The sequence below is a fragment of the Haliotis rubra genome, unplaced genomic scaffold (assembly GCF_003918875.1).
Source record: "Haliotis rubra isolate DU_JTF1 unplaced genomic scaffold, ASM391887v1 Scf41, whole genome shotgun sequence".
NCBI classification, from domain to species: domain Eukaryota; kingdom Metazoa; phylum Mollusca; class Gastropoda; order Lepetellida; family Haliotidae; genus Haliotis; species Haliotis rubra.
This window is the reverse complement of record NW_025767091.1, coordinates 1,038,203-1,055,992: the sequence shown is the minus strand read 5'-3', so window position 1 is coordinate 1,055,992 and position 17,790 is coordinate 1,038,203. Positions and strand designations below refer to the sequence as shown.

The window sequence follows — 17,790 nt, the reverse complement described above, 5'->3', positions numbered from 1 at the left end:
GTAGTAGAAGAAGTTGAAAAAGCAGTACTGGAAGAAAAAGGACATTACTTTATTGTGATGCCATGTGCTGTTTAGGTACAATTACATCGAGATTCATTGCTGGAGTACAACCCCCCTCACTTGTTATAGAGACGGTGGGGGGGGGGCGGGGGGGGGCGGTGTGTGTGTGTGTGTGTGTGTGTGTGTTAGCCTCGTGGATAAAGCGTTCGCTCGGCACTCCGAAGACCCGGGTTCGATTCCTCAAATGGATACAATGTGTGAAGCCTATTTCTGGTGTGCCGCGCCGTGATATTGCTGGAATATTGCTAAAAGCGGCGTAAAACTAAAGTCACTCACTGTCATACAAAGGAGGATGTGAAATCTGATGTTTGGAGATGAAGAAGGTCAGTGAAGAAGTGAAAAATGGGAGAATACCAGAAAATATGTTTCAAGATGGCCAAACACCTAGTTCCATCGTGCACAACTGCTATATTAATACTATAGTATGACCAGACATTATTGAGAGTTTTAGGAATATGTTTAATTGGATTTCTAGTATAAACAACCTTGACCAGCTATCAAGTGCTTGGTTTCATTCAGGAGATACAACTTCGTTAATCCTTTTTCATTAGTTTGTGAAGAGTTACCCCCTTTGTTTATTTGCTAGCAGACGACATTTTCAGTGATCCTCAGTATGGATGATTTAGAGAAGAGGAAGTTGATTTTAGAGTATAATAACAAGGACATCAGATCAGCTAAAGTGATTTCAAGTAGAACAGGCATCCCTTTGTCCACTGTTTATCGTGTTTTGAAAAATATTGCAAATGGATATGGCATTGAGCACCAGGGAAATTGACTGTCGGTGACAGGAGGCGGCTTGGTATTCTTGTTTCTAAAAACAAACGAAGGAGTTTAGAAAACTTAAGGCTGGATATGATTGATAGAGGAACTGTGACTGCCTGTAAGGAGACAATTAGAACTGAGCTGCATGCAATGGGTGGGTAGAAAAGTCGAGGAATTCCATCACCGATCATGAAACCTGAACAAAAGGAGCGAAGGTTGAACTGGTACTTAGAGCATAAATTTTTAACTGGGACAATGTGATTTTCTCAGATGAAAGTTCTGTGTGGCTGTTTCATAATACACTGAAATTCTGGACCAAACAAACTGAAAAACCTTTGTAGCAGCTCCCATAATACAGTCCGAAATTTAACGTGTGGGGTGGCATATCTGTGTTAGGGGCAACGCCCCTCTGTGTATTTGAAAGGAATATGAACAATGAGCGGTACACAGATATTCTCGAGGGACATTTACTTCCATCTGCTCACGTGTTCTATGGAAAGTTTTGCATTTTCCAGCAGGACAACGACCCTAAACATCGTTCAAAGCATTCACAGGCCTGGTTTCGGACCCAAAATATGACGTTATGAGATTGGCCAAGCTATAGCCCTGACCTAAATCCAATAGAAAATGTTTGGGGACTTATGAAGGAAAGTGTCAATAAGAAAATTCTGACAAATATTGCTGAAATGAAAGAAGAGGTGGTCCGATATTGGGACAGCATGGACCACGACTTTTTAACTTCGTTGATCAGTAGTATGCCCCGCCGCATTGAAGCCTGCATTGCTGCCCATGGTGACTTGACAAAATACTAACTGTTCACCTGTCTTTGAATCTGGAGATATGTTCTGCTAATATTCACATTTCATACCTGAGTAATGAGTGAAAAAAATAAAATAATTACAATCTTTAAATTCTCAATAATTTCTGGTTGTACTGTATTTCCAGAACTCGCGTTGATAAGTGATTGACTAAAAACACAGAACACGAGAGCAGAACAGAAAAGAGGTTTGTACACCTCCCAAACAGCGTTTTGAGGAGACCTGGTCGACGTTTGTGTACATGTGTCAGCACAGATATAAAATCGCAGGTATAAAATCTCAATACATCAAATTATTTACACAGCCCATTGGCAATAAAAAACTGAAGGGTCATAAAAAGAATCACGACGAAAGTGTCTCACAACGGGTGGTGTTCAACGAACGTCACAGGGATTGGTTGGTTGGTTGGTTGGTTGTTTAACGCTGCACTCAGCAACATTCCAGCTATATGGCGTCGGTCTGTAAATTATCGAGTCTGGACCACAAAATCCAGTGATCAACATCATGAGCATCGATCTACGCAATCGGGATACAGTGACATGTGTTAACCAAATCAGCGAGCTTGAAAGCCCGATCCCGTTAATCGCATGGGTTGGTGAAGACCAATTCTAACCCGGATCTTCACAGGTCGTAAACCGATGCTGAAGTAAGGGAGTTTCGATCACCTTAGTGTTGGAATAGGGAGTGGCAGTTTCATTGTGTAAAGTCAAGTGCACTATCCTGTGTATACTTTATTTGGCCCTGTAGTTCAGTACTTATTGGGCGGTGGGGTAGCCTAGTGGTTAAAGCTTTCGCTCGTCACGCTGAAGACTGACTGACTGACTGAGTTTGGTTTTACGCCGCTTTTAGCAATATTCCACGGCGGGGGACACAAGAAATGGGCTTCACACATTGTACCAATGTGGGATTCGAACCCGGGTCTTCGGTGTGACGAGCCAACGCTTTAACCACTATGCTACCCCACCGCCCCTCACGCTGAAGACCCGGGTTCGAATCCCCACATGGATACAATGTGTGAAGCCCATTTCTGGTGTCTCCCGCCGTGATATTGCTGGAATATTGCTGAAAGTGGCGTAAAACAATTCTCACTCACTCACTCAGTACTTATTAGTGTCTATTTCCGTTTTAGGGGACTATGCTGTTTTGAGATATCAAGATATTTTACCCGCGTGGGAGTTCTCTTAACAAGTGAAGGTAAGGAAAATAAAGAGCAATACAGTTCAACATACCGGATAACTCGAACTTCTATCAAGGTACCCACGTGTTCGACACAACGAGGTTAGGTGTAATGCAAACGAGAAACTACTACTACTACTACTACTACACAACAACAACAACAACAACAACAACGATAACAAGCAAAAATGTTTCAGAAGATGCGTGAGTGAAAAATGTAGCAAAAACAATCAACTGGAATACTCATTGATAGTACTTTGCCCGTACGATTGACGTCAACACTTCACCTTATCGGTAATGGTTGTATAATATATCCATGATCATGCAGGGCTTTGGGATCTGGTCATAAGGAGATAGAAGATATAATCACCTTAGCACAGACGGAGAAATATGTAATGTGAATGTAACTGACAAAGTTAATTGTACAGAATCAGAATTGAAGACTCACCAAAACATTAGCTTTAAAAACCTAGAGAAATTGAATTGTGGGAACTCATTAAAACTAGCATGTAGTTCCACTAAAACACGTGCATACATAATCTGGCAGGTGGGTGTACGACAGTGATTTCATCCAGGGAACAAATCAGTCCCCTTAAGAGTATAGGACTCCCTTCTTGCAGGATGAAACCACCCACTCACTAGGATAAACACACCCTCAGGGTGCAAGCATATTTTATTGTAATGTATGTTTTAACTAATTTTGATATCTTCTCCTCTCCTGGGTACCAAACACGTTTGTTTGTTTGTTGTTTCACGCCGCACTCAGCAATATTCCTGCTCGATGGCGGCGGTAAATAATCGAGTCTGAACCAGACAATCCAGTGATCAACATAATGACCATCGATCTGCGAAAGAGGGATACGATGCAAGTGTCAGCCGAGTCAGCGAGCCTAACCACCCGATCCCATTAGTCAACGTTTACAAGCACGGGTTACTGAAGACCAATTATAACCCGGATCTTCACCGGTACCAAATTTACACCACGGAGATTTTATTATTAATTATAATTTAAAAACACGTCAACATTATGTTTTGTTACAGAGTCTATTTTCCAAACTCACTGACTTCCAATGAGGACCTGACTACTCCACGTGGACAGTTGTGTAATTCATAATCAAACAGCGCTGTAATTGTATAACGTAAAGATTCCGTAAAGGTCACGTCACTGATGTCATCGACTCCTATCACAAAACGGGATTGGCAAATGATATCGCGAAAAAAATAGATATGCATCGTCATGACCCGTCCTAACAAACGGTGTTCGAGCGATTTCTCACCTATGTGTTCCTGTGAAAAACGAATCAGTTTCTTATAAAAATCAGAAAAGCAATCAGAAACGCATCCTCAAAGAACAGGAATGACAACCATAGAGATAAGCATAAGCATAAACAAAAGCATAATATATTTTAAAAGTCTCGCAACCTACCTGGTATAAAGAGAGCCTCCTACGATATCCCACACAGAGCTGTAGCGATACATGTGACCTACATCGCGAACAAACATGTTCACAAACGAAACTGCCGGGGAAAAAAAAAGTATTTACATTCATGATTGGTGGCGACTCAAACTGAACCAAAATGAAATGTTTATTCGATGGTAGTGTATCAGAAACAGATCGTAGTTGCGTCTTTGGGCATACGTTTACGTTGTTTGGCGATGCTTCACAGCCTTGTGACGTTTTGAAGACATTGTTGTAATTTTGTAAAAGCGCGAACAGTTAAACATGAAGAAATAAAACACGATTTATCACCTTATTTATGTGCTAACATTATATCGTAATAAAGCAGGTGAATATTGCAACGACAATCACTACAATCTAACCGCCCCGAAGATACAGGTAACATTGTTGTGACCTAAATATATATCTTTACGATCCCCAGAGACTGGGATAGTTTGATCCCATCAGATACCGGGTTTGTTGAGATAAAATACAATCAGGGGCGCATCAAATTTAGAACCCTCTATGTGCCCAGGGCCTGTATACGAAGTCTTATTTGGGATAAAATATTTGAAATAACGTAAAACGAGCGATTTTTGTGTGTTCGACATGGTTTAAAAGATAAGGTCTAAATCTTGGCGTTTTACCATGGTAATTAAATTCAAATGATCTGGCGGACTAAATTGAATCGCGACTGTGTTCGTGCTGTTTGCGAACAATAGTTTTGACATGTTGGGGCATTTTAGAGCACGTGTACGAGAATGTTGGGTATAAGGTTACTATATAATCTTGTGAAATGGCTTTATAACCTTGTGAAAATGAGCTTATAATCTTGTGAAAATGAGATCAAAATCTTGTGAAAATGAGCTGATAATCTTGTAAAAATGAGTCATAATCTTGTGAAAATGAGCTGATAATCTTGTGAAAATGAGTCATAATCTTGTGAAAATGATATCATAATCTTGTGAAAATGAGCTCATAATCTTGTGAAAATGATATCATAATCTTGTGAAAGTAAGCTCATAATCTTGTGAAAATGAGTTAATAATCTTGTGAAGTGAGCTCATAATCTTGTGAAAATGAGCTCATAATCTTGTGAAGATGAGCTGATAATCTTGTGAAAATGAGCTCATAATCTGTGAAAATGTCTGATGATGTGAAAATGAGCTGATAATCTTGTGAAAATGAGTCATAATCTTGTGAAAATGATATCATAATCTTGTGAAAATGATATCATAATCTTGTGAAAATGAGCTCATAATCTTGTGAAAATGATATCATAATCTTGTGAAAATGATATCATAATCTTGTGAAAGTAAGCTCATAATCTTGTGAAAATGAGTTAATAATCTTGTGAAGTGAGCTGATAATCTTGTGAAAATGAGTTCATGATCTTGTGAAAATGAGTTCATAATCTTGTGAAAACGAGCTCATAATCTTATGAAAATGAGCTCATAATCTTATGAAAATGAGCTCATAATCTTGTGAAAATGAGTTACTATCTTGTGAAAATCAGCAATAGACATAGGCAACACGGACCACTTCTTCCTCAGAATCCCCTGTTGTGTACGTTACATACACAGAGGAACAAAGTCTTTAAAATGCATTGAGATTTTAGGCAAGGTATAAAGCTGGTGCTTGTAGATATATGAGTGGAATGTTGCCAAAGGTAATTCAAATCATCCTCACTGTCTCTTTTGAAGGCTCGGAAACTGTTATACATGATCTGGGGTGGTGGGGTAGCCCAGTGCTTAAAGCTTTCGCTCGTCACGCCGAACACCCGGGTTCGATTCCCCACATGAGTACAATGTGTGAAGCCCATTTCTGGTGTCTCCCGTCGTGATATTGCTGGAATATTGCTGAAAGTTGCGTAAAACAATTCTCACTCACTCACTCAGTACTTATTAGTGTCTATTTCCGTTTTAGGGGACTATGCTGTTTTGAGATATCAAGATATTTTACCCGCGTGGGAGTTCTCTTAACAAGTGAAGGTAAGGAAAATAAAGAGCAATACAGTTCAACATACCGGATAACTCGAACTTCTTTCAAGGTACCCACGTGTTCGACACAATGAGGTTAGGTGTAATGCAAACGAGAATCTACTACTACTACTACTACTACAACAACAACAACAACAACGATAACAAGCAAAAATGTTTCAGAAGATGCGTGAGTGAAAAATGTGTCAGCCGAGTCAGCGAGCCTAACCACCCGATCCCATTAGTCAACGTTTACAAGCACGGTTACTGAAGACCAATTATAACCCGGATCTTCACCGGTACCAAATTTACACCACGGAGATTTTATTATTAATTATAATTTAAAAACACGTCAACATTATGTTTTGTTACAGAGTCTATTTTCCAAACTCACTGACTTCCAATGAGGACCTGACTACTCCACGTGGACAGTTGTGTAATTCATAATCAAACAGCGCTGTAATTGTATAACGTAAAGATTCCGTAAAGGTCGCGTCACTGATGTCATTGACTCCTATCACAAAACGGGATTGGCAAATGATATCGCGAAAAAATAGATATGCATCGTCATGACCCGTCCTAACAAACGGTGTTCGAGCGATTTCTCACCTATGTGTTCCTGTGAAAAACGAATCAGTTTCTTATAAAAATCAGAAAAGCAATCAGAAACGCATCCTCAAAGAACAGGAATGACAACCATAGAGATAAGCATAAGCATAAACAAAAGCATAATATATTTTAAAAGTCTCGCAACCTACCTGGTATAAAGAGAGCCTCCTACGATATCACACACACAGAGCTGTAGCGATACATGTGACCTACATCGCGAACAAACATGTTCACAAACGAAACTGCCGGGGAAAAAAAAGTATTTACATTCATGATTGGTGGCGACTCAAACTGAACCAAAATGAAATGTTTATTCGATGGTAGTGTATCAGAAACAGATCGTAGTTGCGTCTTTGGGCATACGTTTACGTTGTTTGGCGATGCTTCACAGCCTTGTGACGTTTTGAAGACATTGTTGTAATTTTGTAAAAGCGCGAACAGTTAAACATGAAGAAATAAAACACGATTTATCACCTTATTTATGTGCTAACATTATATCGTAATAAAGCAGGTGAATATTGCAACGACAATCACTACAATCTAACCGCCCCGAAGATACAGGTAACATTGTTGTGACCTAAATATATATCTTTACGATCCCCAGAGACTGGGATAGTTTGATCCCATCAGATACCGGGTTTGTTGAGATAAAATACAATCAGGGGCGCATCAAATTTAGAACCCTCTATGTGCCCAGGGCCTGTATACGAAGTCTTATTTGGGATAAAATATTTGAAATAACGTAAAACGAGCGATTTTTGTGTGTTCGACATGGTTTAAAAGATAAGGTCTAAATCTTGGCGTTTTACCATGGTAATTAAATTCAAATGATCTGGCGGACTAAATTGAATCGCGACTGTGTTCGTGCTGTTTGCGAACAATAGTTTTGACATGTTGGGGCATTTTAGAGCACGTGTACGAGAATGTTGGGTATAAGGTTACTATATAATCTTGTGAAATGGCTTTATAACCTTGTGAAAATGAGCTTATAATCTTGTGAAAATGAGATCAAAATCTTGTGAAAATGAGCTGATAATCTTGTAAAAATGAGTCATAATCTTGTGAAAATGAGCTGATAATCTTGTGAAAATGAGTCATAATCTTGTGAAAATGATATCATAATCTTGTGAAAATGGGCTGATAATCTTGTGAAAATGATATCATAATCTTGTGAAAGTAAGCTCATAATCTTGTGAAAATGAGTTAATAATCTTGTGAAGTGAGCTGATAATCTTCTGAAAATGAGCTGATAATCTTGTGAAAATGTGCTGATAATCTTGTGAAAATGAGTTCATGATCTTGTGAAAATGAGTTCATAATCTTGTGAAAATGAGCTCATAATCTTATGAAAATGAGCTCATAATCTTGTGAAAATGAGCTCATAATCTTGTGAAAATGAGTTACTATCTGGTGTGCCGTGATAAATCAAAAGCAAACTAAACTCATAGGTCATAATCTTGTGACGGACCACTTCTTCCTCAGCAATAGACATAGAACACCCACTTCTTGCTCAGAATCCCCTGTTGTGTACGTTACATACACAGAGGAACAAAGTCTTTAAAATGCATTGAGATTTTAGGCAAGGTATAAAGCTGGTGCTTGTAGATATATGAGTGGAATGTTGCCAAAGGTAGTTCAAATCATCCTCACTGTTTCTTTTGAAGGCTCGGAAACTGTTATACATGATCTGGGGTGGTGGGGTAGCCCAGTGCTTAAAGCTTTCGCTCGTCACGCCGAACACCCGGGTTCGATTCCCCACATGAGTACAATGTGTGAAGACCATTTCTGGTGTCTCCCGTCGTGATATTGCTGGAATATTGCTGAAAGCAAAGAACCTCTGTAGCTGACAGTATTTGTTTGCTTGACGCTGCACTCAGAAACGCAGAACTATTCCAGCCATATATACGATGGAGACCTGTAAATACTGAGTCTGGACCAGACAATCCGGTGACTGATGATTTAGTTAGCGATTTTCCACCATTGGTTGCTGGGGGCCTATACTAACTCGTTATCCCAGCAGGGCTGGTGGTGGAGTGGCGCTGACCAAAATACCACGTGACGTCGCACAATACAGAACAATGCTTGTTGTTATAGCGTGCACGTGGCGCGGGCAGTTCTGTTTAATTGAATGTCGTGGATTTTGTATAACCAGTTGTTCCTTTTATCATTAAGGAAAGTATTTTATGGTATGCTTGTGGTATAAAGCAACGCAAACAGATTGGCCAAGTTCAGTCGCTTTGTCGACTGCGTCTCACCTTAAAGCCAACGCCTCGAGATGTGAACGATACTTATCACTGGCTTGTCTGCTCCTGCTCGATAAGCTTTGCTTGTTTTTTGGGTTGTTTAACGCCGCACGCAGCAATTTCCCAGTTATATGGCGGCAATATGTAAATATTCGAGTTTGGACAAGGCAATCCAGTGATCAACAGCATGATCATCAATGACGTTCTGAGTTTGAGCTTCCAAACCGACATGGCCATCAAACATTTTTTTATATGTAGAGACCACAACCACTCCAAACAGCATATAAGTCTTTGGTCCCTCTGAGTGGTACCTAGACATTGTCTGGCTCGTGGCCTTATGTGTCAGCCAAGTCAGCCAGCCTGACCACCCAATCCTGTAAGTCGCCTCTCAAGATAAGCATGGGTTGCTGAGGATCAGTTCTAACCCGGATAATCACGGGTAGCTGAGGTATGCTGGAATACTGCTGTGTGAAATAAAGAAGAAGACGGACATCTGAAGAACTAATTCATAATTTAGTCTCGCTTTAATCATGAAATATATTGACGTTTTTTACTTAACAATATGTCTATATTGTACATCCTTACAGGTCCAGCACGGTAAAAACCGGGGTAAGTGTGGCGTGTGTGGCGACGCCTTTGACCCCAGTCCGGTGCCAAACTACCCCCACCAGTAACCTGGGATCTATTCTCAGGGTATTATCTCCGGGTGGTACACGGCTGAATCCCGCACCATGGACATTGACATCTGGATCAGGGCCTACCATAAGGTAAGAGCTACACCCTGCAACAAACCACGCCCCTTTCAAAGATTGTTTAGGTGAACGACTGTTGAAGGTTTTTACGCCGTTTTCAGACATTACCAATCATGTGGCTATACCTCATTGTAGACGCGGATCTTAATTACAAATCACATCTAACTACCTATTAAAAATAGTGAGTGAGTGAGTTTAGTTTTACGCCGCACTCAACAGTATTCCAGCTATATGGCGGCGGTCTGTAATTAAATCGAGTCTGGACCAGAAAATCCAGTGATCAACAGCATGAGCATCGATCTGCACAGTTGGGAACCGATGACATGTGTCAACCAAGCCAGCGAGCCTGACCACCCGATCCCGTTAGTCGCTTCTTACGACAAGCATGGGTTGCTGAAGGTACATTCTAACCCGGACCTTCACGGGTGTCCAATTGAAAATACACCATGACAAAGGCTTGATTTGTTGTTCCGGAAATTTTTCAATTTAGTCGATTTTCGTTGGAAAATTATCGGCCTCAAAATCAAATTTCACAGTACAACCTAGATATTCTGACTTTATTGTCTTGGGTATAGCAGTTCGCAGACAGAGGTTGCGTCCTTGAGTCGTGAATGGATCCGATGATCGTAGGTTCAAATCTTAGAGTCAAACTGGTTGTGACTTTTATTGTTCGAGGGTATCATCAAAGCCGTGAACTTCCCTTAAACAGCTGTTCTCAATTGCACTTCTATTCTGTACCACCCTGTCTGAACGCAAATACGCCTTGACCTTTCCCAGGGTTACTTCGAGTTCCGGTTATGCGCAAACAACGACTACACTCGTCCCGTGACGCAGGAGTGCCTGGACCAGCACCTACTGACCATCGAGACGGCACAGGGGAAGACTATCGGGACACAGTACCAACCCCCAGTCGCGATGTCCAGGGGGCGCTACAAGTTGAAGTTGGTGTTACCTTCCGGGATGAAGTGTACACAGTGCGTGCTGCAGCTCATATACAACGCAGGTGCGTGGAGAAAGCAGCATCATGTGGAGAACGAGTACATTAGGTCAAACACTAATTCTCTAGCAAAAGCACAGCGGCATGAAGTTAATCGATTATGGTCCACTGTCCCGTTCTGCAAAGCGATTTCAGCAATGAAGTGATCGTTGCTCCCATATTTTAGCATTGGTTTAGAATTTCTGAACATAATTTAGTAATAGTCCATGAATGAAGATCTAACTTTTGATATTGTGTGGGTCACTAAACATAATTCTATCACAAAAGTTAATGTACGTTATAATCGATAACACAATTTTCATATCGACAATCAGTAATATCTTTTCCTATCGACGATATTTCCGATTATCGATCAATTTAGCCAGCCCCAGCTAAGAGTTGTTATCAGGGGCGGTAGGGCTGCCTATTGGTTAAAGCGTTCGCTCATCACGCAGAAGACCTGAGTTCGATTCCTCACATGGGTACAGTGTCCCCCGCCGTGATATTGCTGGAATATTGATGAAACCATACTCCCTCACTCAGTTGTTACCACTTGCTGCCCACTCCAAAATATATGTACAACATCGAATTACATATTTTACACACGAGAAATTCTCATCGAAAATTTGGATACAATTAAACACATTCTATTGCATGTTTGTAGGCAACAGCTGGGGTTGTTCTGTCAACGTGTTTGTGGAGTGGGACTTGGAGACCAGGAACAGTTCTGGAATTGTGCAGACATCGCCATACTTCCCAGCTGTCAGGGGGGTGGTTGGAAACATGGCGCCAGACGCCGCTCTGTTGCATGCCTCAAGCAGATCTCAGGCAAAGGCGAGCGCAGCCATTGCAGCACCGTCAAGCACAGAAGCTAAGGCAACAATAGAAGAAAAGGCAGAAGAAGAAGAGAAGGCAAGAGCTGCCGCTGAAGTACAGGCACTAGAGCAGGCACGGGTTGATGCTGAAGCACAGGCAAGAGCTGAAGTTGAAGCCCAGGCAAGAGCTGATGCTGAAGCACAGGCAAGAGCTGCCACTGAAGCACAGGCAAGAGTTGATGCTGAAGCACAGGCAAGAGCTGACGCTGAAGCACAGGCAAGAGCTGACGCTGAAACACAGGCAAGAGCTGACGCTGAAGCACAATCCAGGGCAGATGCGGAGGAAGGGAATGGTGCCCAAGACAGTACGGATGCCGACTCAGGGACCAGTGAAACGGATGAGTCAACGTCTGCCGCTCAGACAGGGAGCGGTCAGTGTCGCGGCTCCGGGCCATGGCATGGGAATCTTGATATGGACAACTGGTGTCGAGTCAACTGTGGAGTTAACAATTGCCCCACTATCACGTGTGTATGTGACTAAGCAAAAGCGGGCACCTGTTGTATTCTGTGAATACTGTGATAAGGGGCGTGGTATTTGTCGTGAATGACATCTTGCTGAAACACATCAGAAACGAACGACACATATAATTGTTTTTATTGGAATGACAATGCAGATTTATTTTCCAAGTTTGAAGGTTTTTCTTGGTTCTCTCTTTTTCACGCTATTCATGGAGCAAGGGTGTCCCGTGTCTATTTCCGCTACCAACTGTGCTAATTCTACCAGGAACTGGTGGTCTGGGGTTCGAATCAAAGACAGATCTTGCCCTATAAACATCATATCTGTGTTCGCGATACTGTGAAGTATATTTACAAACTATATAAAGTACATTTCCATACATATGTATCAAGCAAATATCATTGACAAGACGTATCGCTGATGCAATGTCTTATTTAGACTTGTACCATGCAGTTTGTTCGGTGAACATTGACTTGCCTTTGCGTGTGTTTGTGACAGGTAGCACACCTTGGGGCAGATTACACGTACGTATTGGCAAACACCTGGTATCTTCTCTATGTTTATGACATAGCCGGAAAAGTGTTTTGTTACATATTTCTTAAAAATATGAACATCTGTGACCGTGGTGTTTTCTGTTGATGACATACCTTTCAGTGAGGGGATTTGTTTTTTTGTGGTATCGAATGTATTCAAACCACACGTTATTATTATATAATTATGGCTTTCAATATGACACAAGACACCTAAAACCAAAATTGTTCAATGCTTGAATTTATGGGGATATTACCCTAGGGATATTGAGGATATTACCCTGGGAATTGTTTTTCAAAACGTTTCTCATAAGTCACCACAGTTTTAAGAAAAGCAAGATTTATGCATTCCACTTCTAAATGCCCTTCAAAGGTTTCACCACCGATTTGTTCTTCAAAGTATACGTCCATTTAACAGTTATTAAAAGCTTCAGAGAATAATAAGTGGTGTCTTCATGGGCCATGGCGACATCATGTAACCAATACCTTTCCGCTGTACGTTGTATTGCGGGATCATTACCTCCTCTTTTGTTTCGTTTTGTTTGTGAAACGATAGCCAATGTAACCTGGAGTTATTTATAACCTTGCTAATATAATCCCCATTAATACACCCGTGTTGTTTTTCGTCATCTCTTTATTTTGTTACAACAACAGTGACTGGGAAGGCACAACTTGTGGATAACAACATTGTTTTCTTGCATAGAGACACGTGTTGGTGTAGATTCAGGTAAACGGCTTCAAAGCTTCAAAATTCTCGGTTCGATTGAGCGAGGTAATCAGAGAAGCATATCTCATTTTCGTCTAGCTCAAAACAAATACAATCAAAATCCAAATGCGGTCGTTCCTGAAACCAACACAATGGTTCTCATCGGGGTCTTCACTTTGCTGTTCACCTTGCAACACCTTAACGCCCTGCCTGTCATCGACGCCCCGTGGGGTGTAGTTGAGGGGACCACAAACGTCACAGAAGACTGGACACCTTATCATGCATTCTTAGGAATCCCCTTCGCTGTTCCGCCTACAGGGAGTAGACGGTTCAAGCGACCACAGCCACATCCTGGGTTTAACCATACCTTCAAAGCCTACAAGTATGGTCCAGCGTGCCTTCAGGCTCTCAACTTGATTGGCAGTAATGGTGTTACTGGGAACGAGGATTGCTTAACACTGAATGTATTCACTCCAGCCTCAATTACGGACACCAGTAACATACCTGTAATTGTCTGGATACATGGAGGGGGATTCATCGCAGGGAATGCTTTCACCTATGACCCTTCATCGATCGTTGCCAACGGACAGGTCATAGTGGTGACCATCCAATATCGCTTGGGGCCACTTGGGTTCCTCAGCACAAAGGACCATGTGTCAGCGGGAAACTATGGCCTCTGGGACCAACATCTTGCTCTGCAATGGGTTAAGAAAAACATTGCATCTTTTGGCGGGGACATCAACAGCATTACCCTCATGGGAGAATCAGCAGGATCCGCTAGTGTGGCATTCCAGGCCTTGTACTCAGGGTCCAAGGGTTTGTTTCAGAGGACAATCATGCAGAGCGGGTCTGCCTCGTCCTCATGGGCTTATACAAGGAACCCTCTTATATATGCACGACAACTGGCTCATAAAGTAAACTGTTCCTCCCAGAGCGATTCCGCATCCATGATCGCCTGTCTGAGGACCGTGTCTGCCAAGAAGTTGACTGCAGCATCATGGCCAATGGGAAATGAACCCGTCACAGCATTAGTCGAGTTCTACTTTGTACCTACTGTTGATGGGGTATTTGTCAAAGACGATCCACTGGTTCTAATTAACTCCCAAACTTACCTGAAGCAGGTAGGACTTCAAAATCTGGACTGCATGGTGTCGGTGGTAAGCAGTGAAGGTGGACTGATTCAAATAGTTGCAAAAGCAGCTGATAAACAGTTCCACTCGTCATTATCCTCATCAGTTGAGAACAATCGATTCTACAGAAACACCTTCATCCCAGAGATTCTACAGCTATATTTCGGAACATCCTCTTCTGACATGACACAGGCCGTGGCTGAGGTGTATGCCCCCTCCCAAAGCCATACCGTTACTCTTCAGGCAGTAATGAACACTCTTGGTGATGCTGGAATGGTTGCCCCCGTGACACTCTTTGCGAGGGCTCATGCAAAGCTGACCAGCAGCTTGAAAACAGGGAAGAAGACCTACATGTATGTGTTTGACCACATCCCATCCTTTATCATTGGTCATGGCAAGGGGATGGATCATGGTGAAGACCTCATGTACACGTTTGGTCTCAACAAAGCCTACCTCGCTGCTATGGCAAAGGCGTTCCCATACAGTATAACAGATCCAGACCAATCCGAAAAGAAGCTTGCACATACGGTGATGGGACTGCTCACAGATTTCACAAGACATGGGTAGGTATCTCAAATATTGTTTAGAAGAAAAATCTCGGGAATGCGGTGAACTATTTGAGCTTGAATGTGTTGATATGTTACAAAGAGAGTGAGTAAATATTTTGTTTGTAAGACTGTTGTGTGATGCACCATTCGGCAGTATTCCAGCCTGTTCATAATCAACTATGGACCAGAAATTACTAAGAAACATTGGTCCCCTTTTAAGGGTTCACGGGCCCTGGACAAATGAAAAACTCCAAGCAACTCAAAATGAAGTCATGCAAACCACACTTCTTTTGATATGATCAATTCGCAGTCAGGTGTAAGGCCTATTCCATGAGAAATGTCTCCATTTCCCCCTAGGTAATACTTATAGTATTAAGGCTTAGAATGGAACTGGGCACAAAACTTATGTTTCACAAAGTGAAAAACAAGTGTTAAGATGACCATGACGTCCATGTTTTAACAAAGATTTACAACAGACATGACGCTAAGACAGCCTTGTGGAACGGGGCTAAGAACGAAGATCATTTTGGTTGGTTTTGTTTAATGTCGCACTTTGCGATAATACTATCTGGATGTTTATAGAGTGAAAATAATCGAATCTTGTTCAGGCGATCATGTGGTCAGAATTGTTAGCAAGCAGTTGTTCCTGTTGTGCCTCTCCTGGGTTTTGTCCGAAGTGCTTCATCAGCTAATCAGCGTCTAGTCTAATTAGTTCTCGGGACGAGCGGATAGGGCCTTTGCAGTTCGAGTGAAGAAAATAACATAAACAGGCATCGAAGTGGCTTGAATCCAAGCTGACTATCATTTGTGAACATTTCTAATGTTGAAAGTGTCTGGCCGATTTTTCATTGCAGATAAAGAGGAGTTAACTAGGGTATCTTGTATCTTGAAAGCTATTTATACTACCATTGCGATTGCACAACACACGTGACTGTTACATAAAATAAGCTTTTAAGCTTCAAGAGTATGGTCGTTCTTCAAAACAACACAATGGTTCTCATCGGTGTCTTCACCTTGTTGTTTACCTTGCAATACCTCAACGCTCAACCCATCGTCGACACCCCTTGGGGTATAGTTGAGGGGACCACGAACGTCACCGAGGACTGGACACCTTATCATGCATTTTTAGGAATCCCCTTTGCAGTTCCGCCTACTGGGGGCAGACGGTTCAAGCGACCACAGCCACATCCTGGGTTTAATCACATCTTTAAAGCCAACAGTTATGGTCCAGCTTGCGTCCAAACTCTCAAGGCGTTTGGTGGATATGGTGCCACTGGGGACGAGGATTGCTTAACACTGAATGTATTCACTCCAGCCTCAATTACTGAAACCAGTAACATACCTGTAATTGTCTGGATACATGGAGGGGGATTCGTTTCAGGAGATGCTTTCTCCTATGACCCTTCATCGATAGTTGCCCATAGACATGTCATAGTCGTCACCATCCAATACGGCTTGGGACCGCTTGGGTTCCTCAGCACAGAGGACCACGTGTCAGCGGGAAACTATGGCCTCTGGGACCAGCATCTTGCTCTGAAATGGGTTAAGAAGAATATTGCATCTTTTGGCGGGGACATCAACAGCATTACCCTCATGGGACAATCAGCAGGATCCGCTAGTGTGGCATTCCAGGCCTTGTACTCATGGTCCAAGGATTTGTTTCAAAGGACAATCATGCAGAGTGTGTCTGTTTCGTCCTCATTGGCTCACACAAGGAACCCACTGAAATATGCACGACAACTGGGTCATAAAGTAAACTGTTCCTCCCAGAGCGATTCCGCATCCATGATCGCCTGTCTGAGGACCGTGTCTGCAGCATCATGGCCAATGGAAAATGAACCCGTCACAGCATTAGCCGAGTTCTATTTTGTACCTACTATTGATGGGATATTTGTCAAAGACGACCCGTTGTTACTAATGAGCTCCCCAGGTTATCTAAAGCAGGTAGGGCTTCAAAATCTGGACTGCATGGTGTCGGTGGTAAGCAATGAAGGTGGGCTCTTCAAGAGACTTTCAAAAGCAGCCGATTATCTGTTCCACTCCTCATTATCCTCATCAGTTCAGAACAAGACATTCTACAGGAATATCTTCATCCTAGAGGTTCTTCAGGTTTATTTCGGAGCATCCTCTTCATGACACAGGCCGTGGCTAAGGTGTATGCCCCCTCTCAAAGCCATAGCGTTACTCTTCAGGCAGGAATGAACACTCTTGGTGATGCTGGAATGGTTGCCCCAGGGACGCTCTTTGCCAGGGCTCATTCAATGCTGAGCAGCAGCTTGAAAACAGGGAAGAAGACCTACATGTATGTGTTTGACCACGTCCCATCCTTTATGAGCGGTCATGGCAAGGGGATGGATCATGGCAAAGACCTCTATTACACTTTTGGTCTCAGCGAAGCCATCTTGGGTGATTTCGCAAAGGTTTTCCCCATCAGTTCAACAGATCCAGATGAGTCGGAAAGGAAGCTCTCACAAACATTGATGGGGCTGCTGAGAGATTTTGCAAGATATGTGTATGGTTGGTAAAACGTTTTAACAAGAATGGTTGTAAGAATTACGACGGACGAGTTTAACAAGAATGGTTGTAAGAAGTACGACGGACGAGTTTAGTTTGAGTGTGTGAGAATGGGAGAAAGTGAGTGAGTGAGTTTAGTTTTACACCGATACTCAGCAGTATTCCAGCTATGTGGCGTCGGTCTGTAAATAATCACGTCTGGACCAGACAATCCAGT

The 17,790-nt window shown here is 42.2% G+C and overlaps 2 protein-coding genes across 2 annotated transcripts; both read left to right on the top strand.

Annotated features, from left to right (window-relative positions):
- The first annotated feature begins 13,515 nt into the window (after positions 1 to 13,515).
- LOC124287972 (bile salt-activated lipase-like) lies at positions 13,516 to 15,078 on the top strand. The gene has a single exon (XM_046724476.1). It carries the CDS (start codon positions 13,534 to 13,536, stop codon positions 15,076 to 15,078), a length of 1,545 nt encoding a protein of 514 aa, XP_046580432.1. The 5' UTR covers positions 13,516 to 13,533.
- Positions 15,079 to 16,021: 943 nt separating this feature from the next.
- On the top strand, positions 16,022 to 17,195 carry LOC124287971 (putative inactive carboxylesterase 4). The gene has a single exon (XM_046724475.1). It carries the CDS (start codon positions 16,026 to 16,028, stop codon positions 17,193 to 17,195), a length of 1,170 nt encoding a protein of 389 aa, XP_046580431.1. The 5' UTR covers positions 16,022 to 16,025.
- The last annotated feature ends 595 nt before the right edge of the window (positions 17,196 to 17,790 follow it).

Coding starts and splice junctions, on each gene's coding strand:
- LOC124287972 (XM_046724476.1), top strand. CDS start 13,534: ATGGTTCTCATCGGGGTCTTCACTTTGCTGTTCACCTTGCAACACCTT.
- LOC124287971 (XM_046724475.1), top strand. CDS start 16,026: ATGGTCGTTCTTCAAAACAACACAATGGTTCTCATCGGTGTCTTCACC.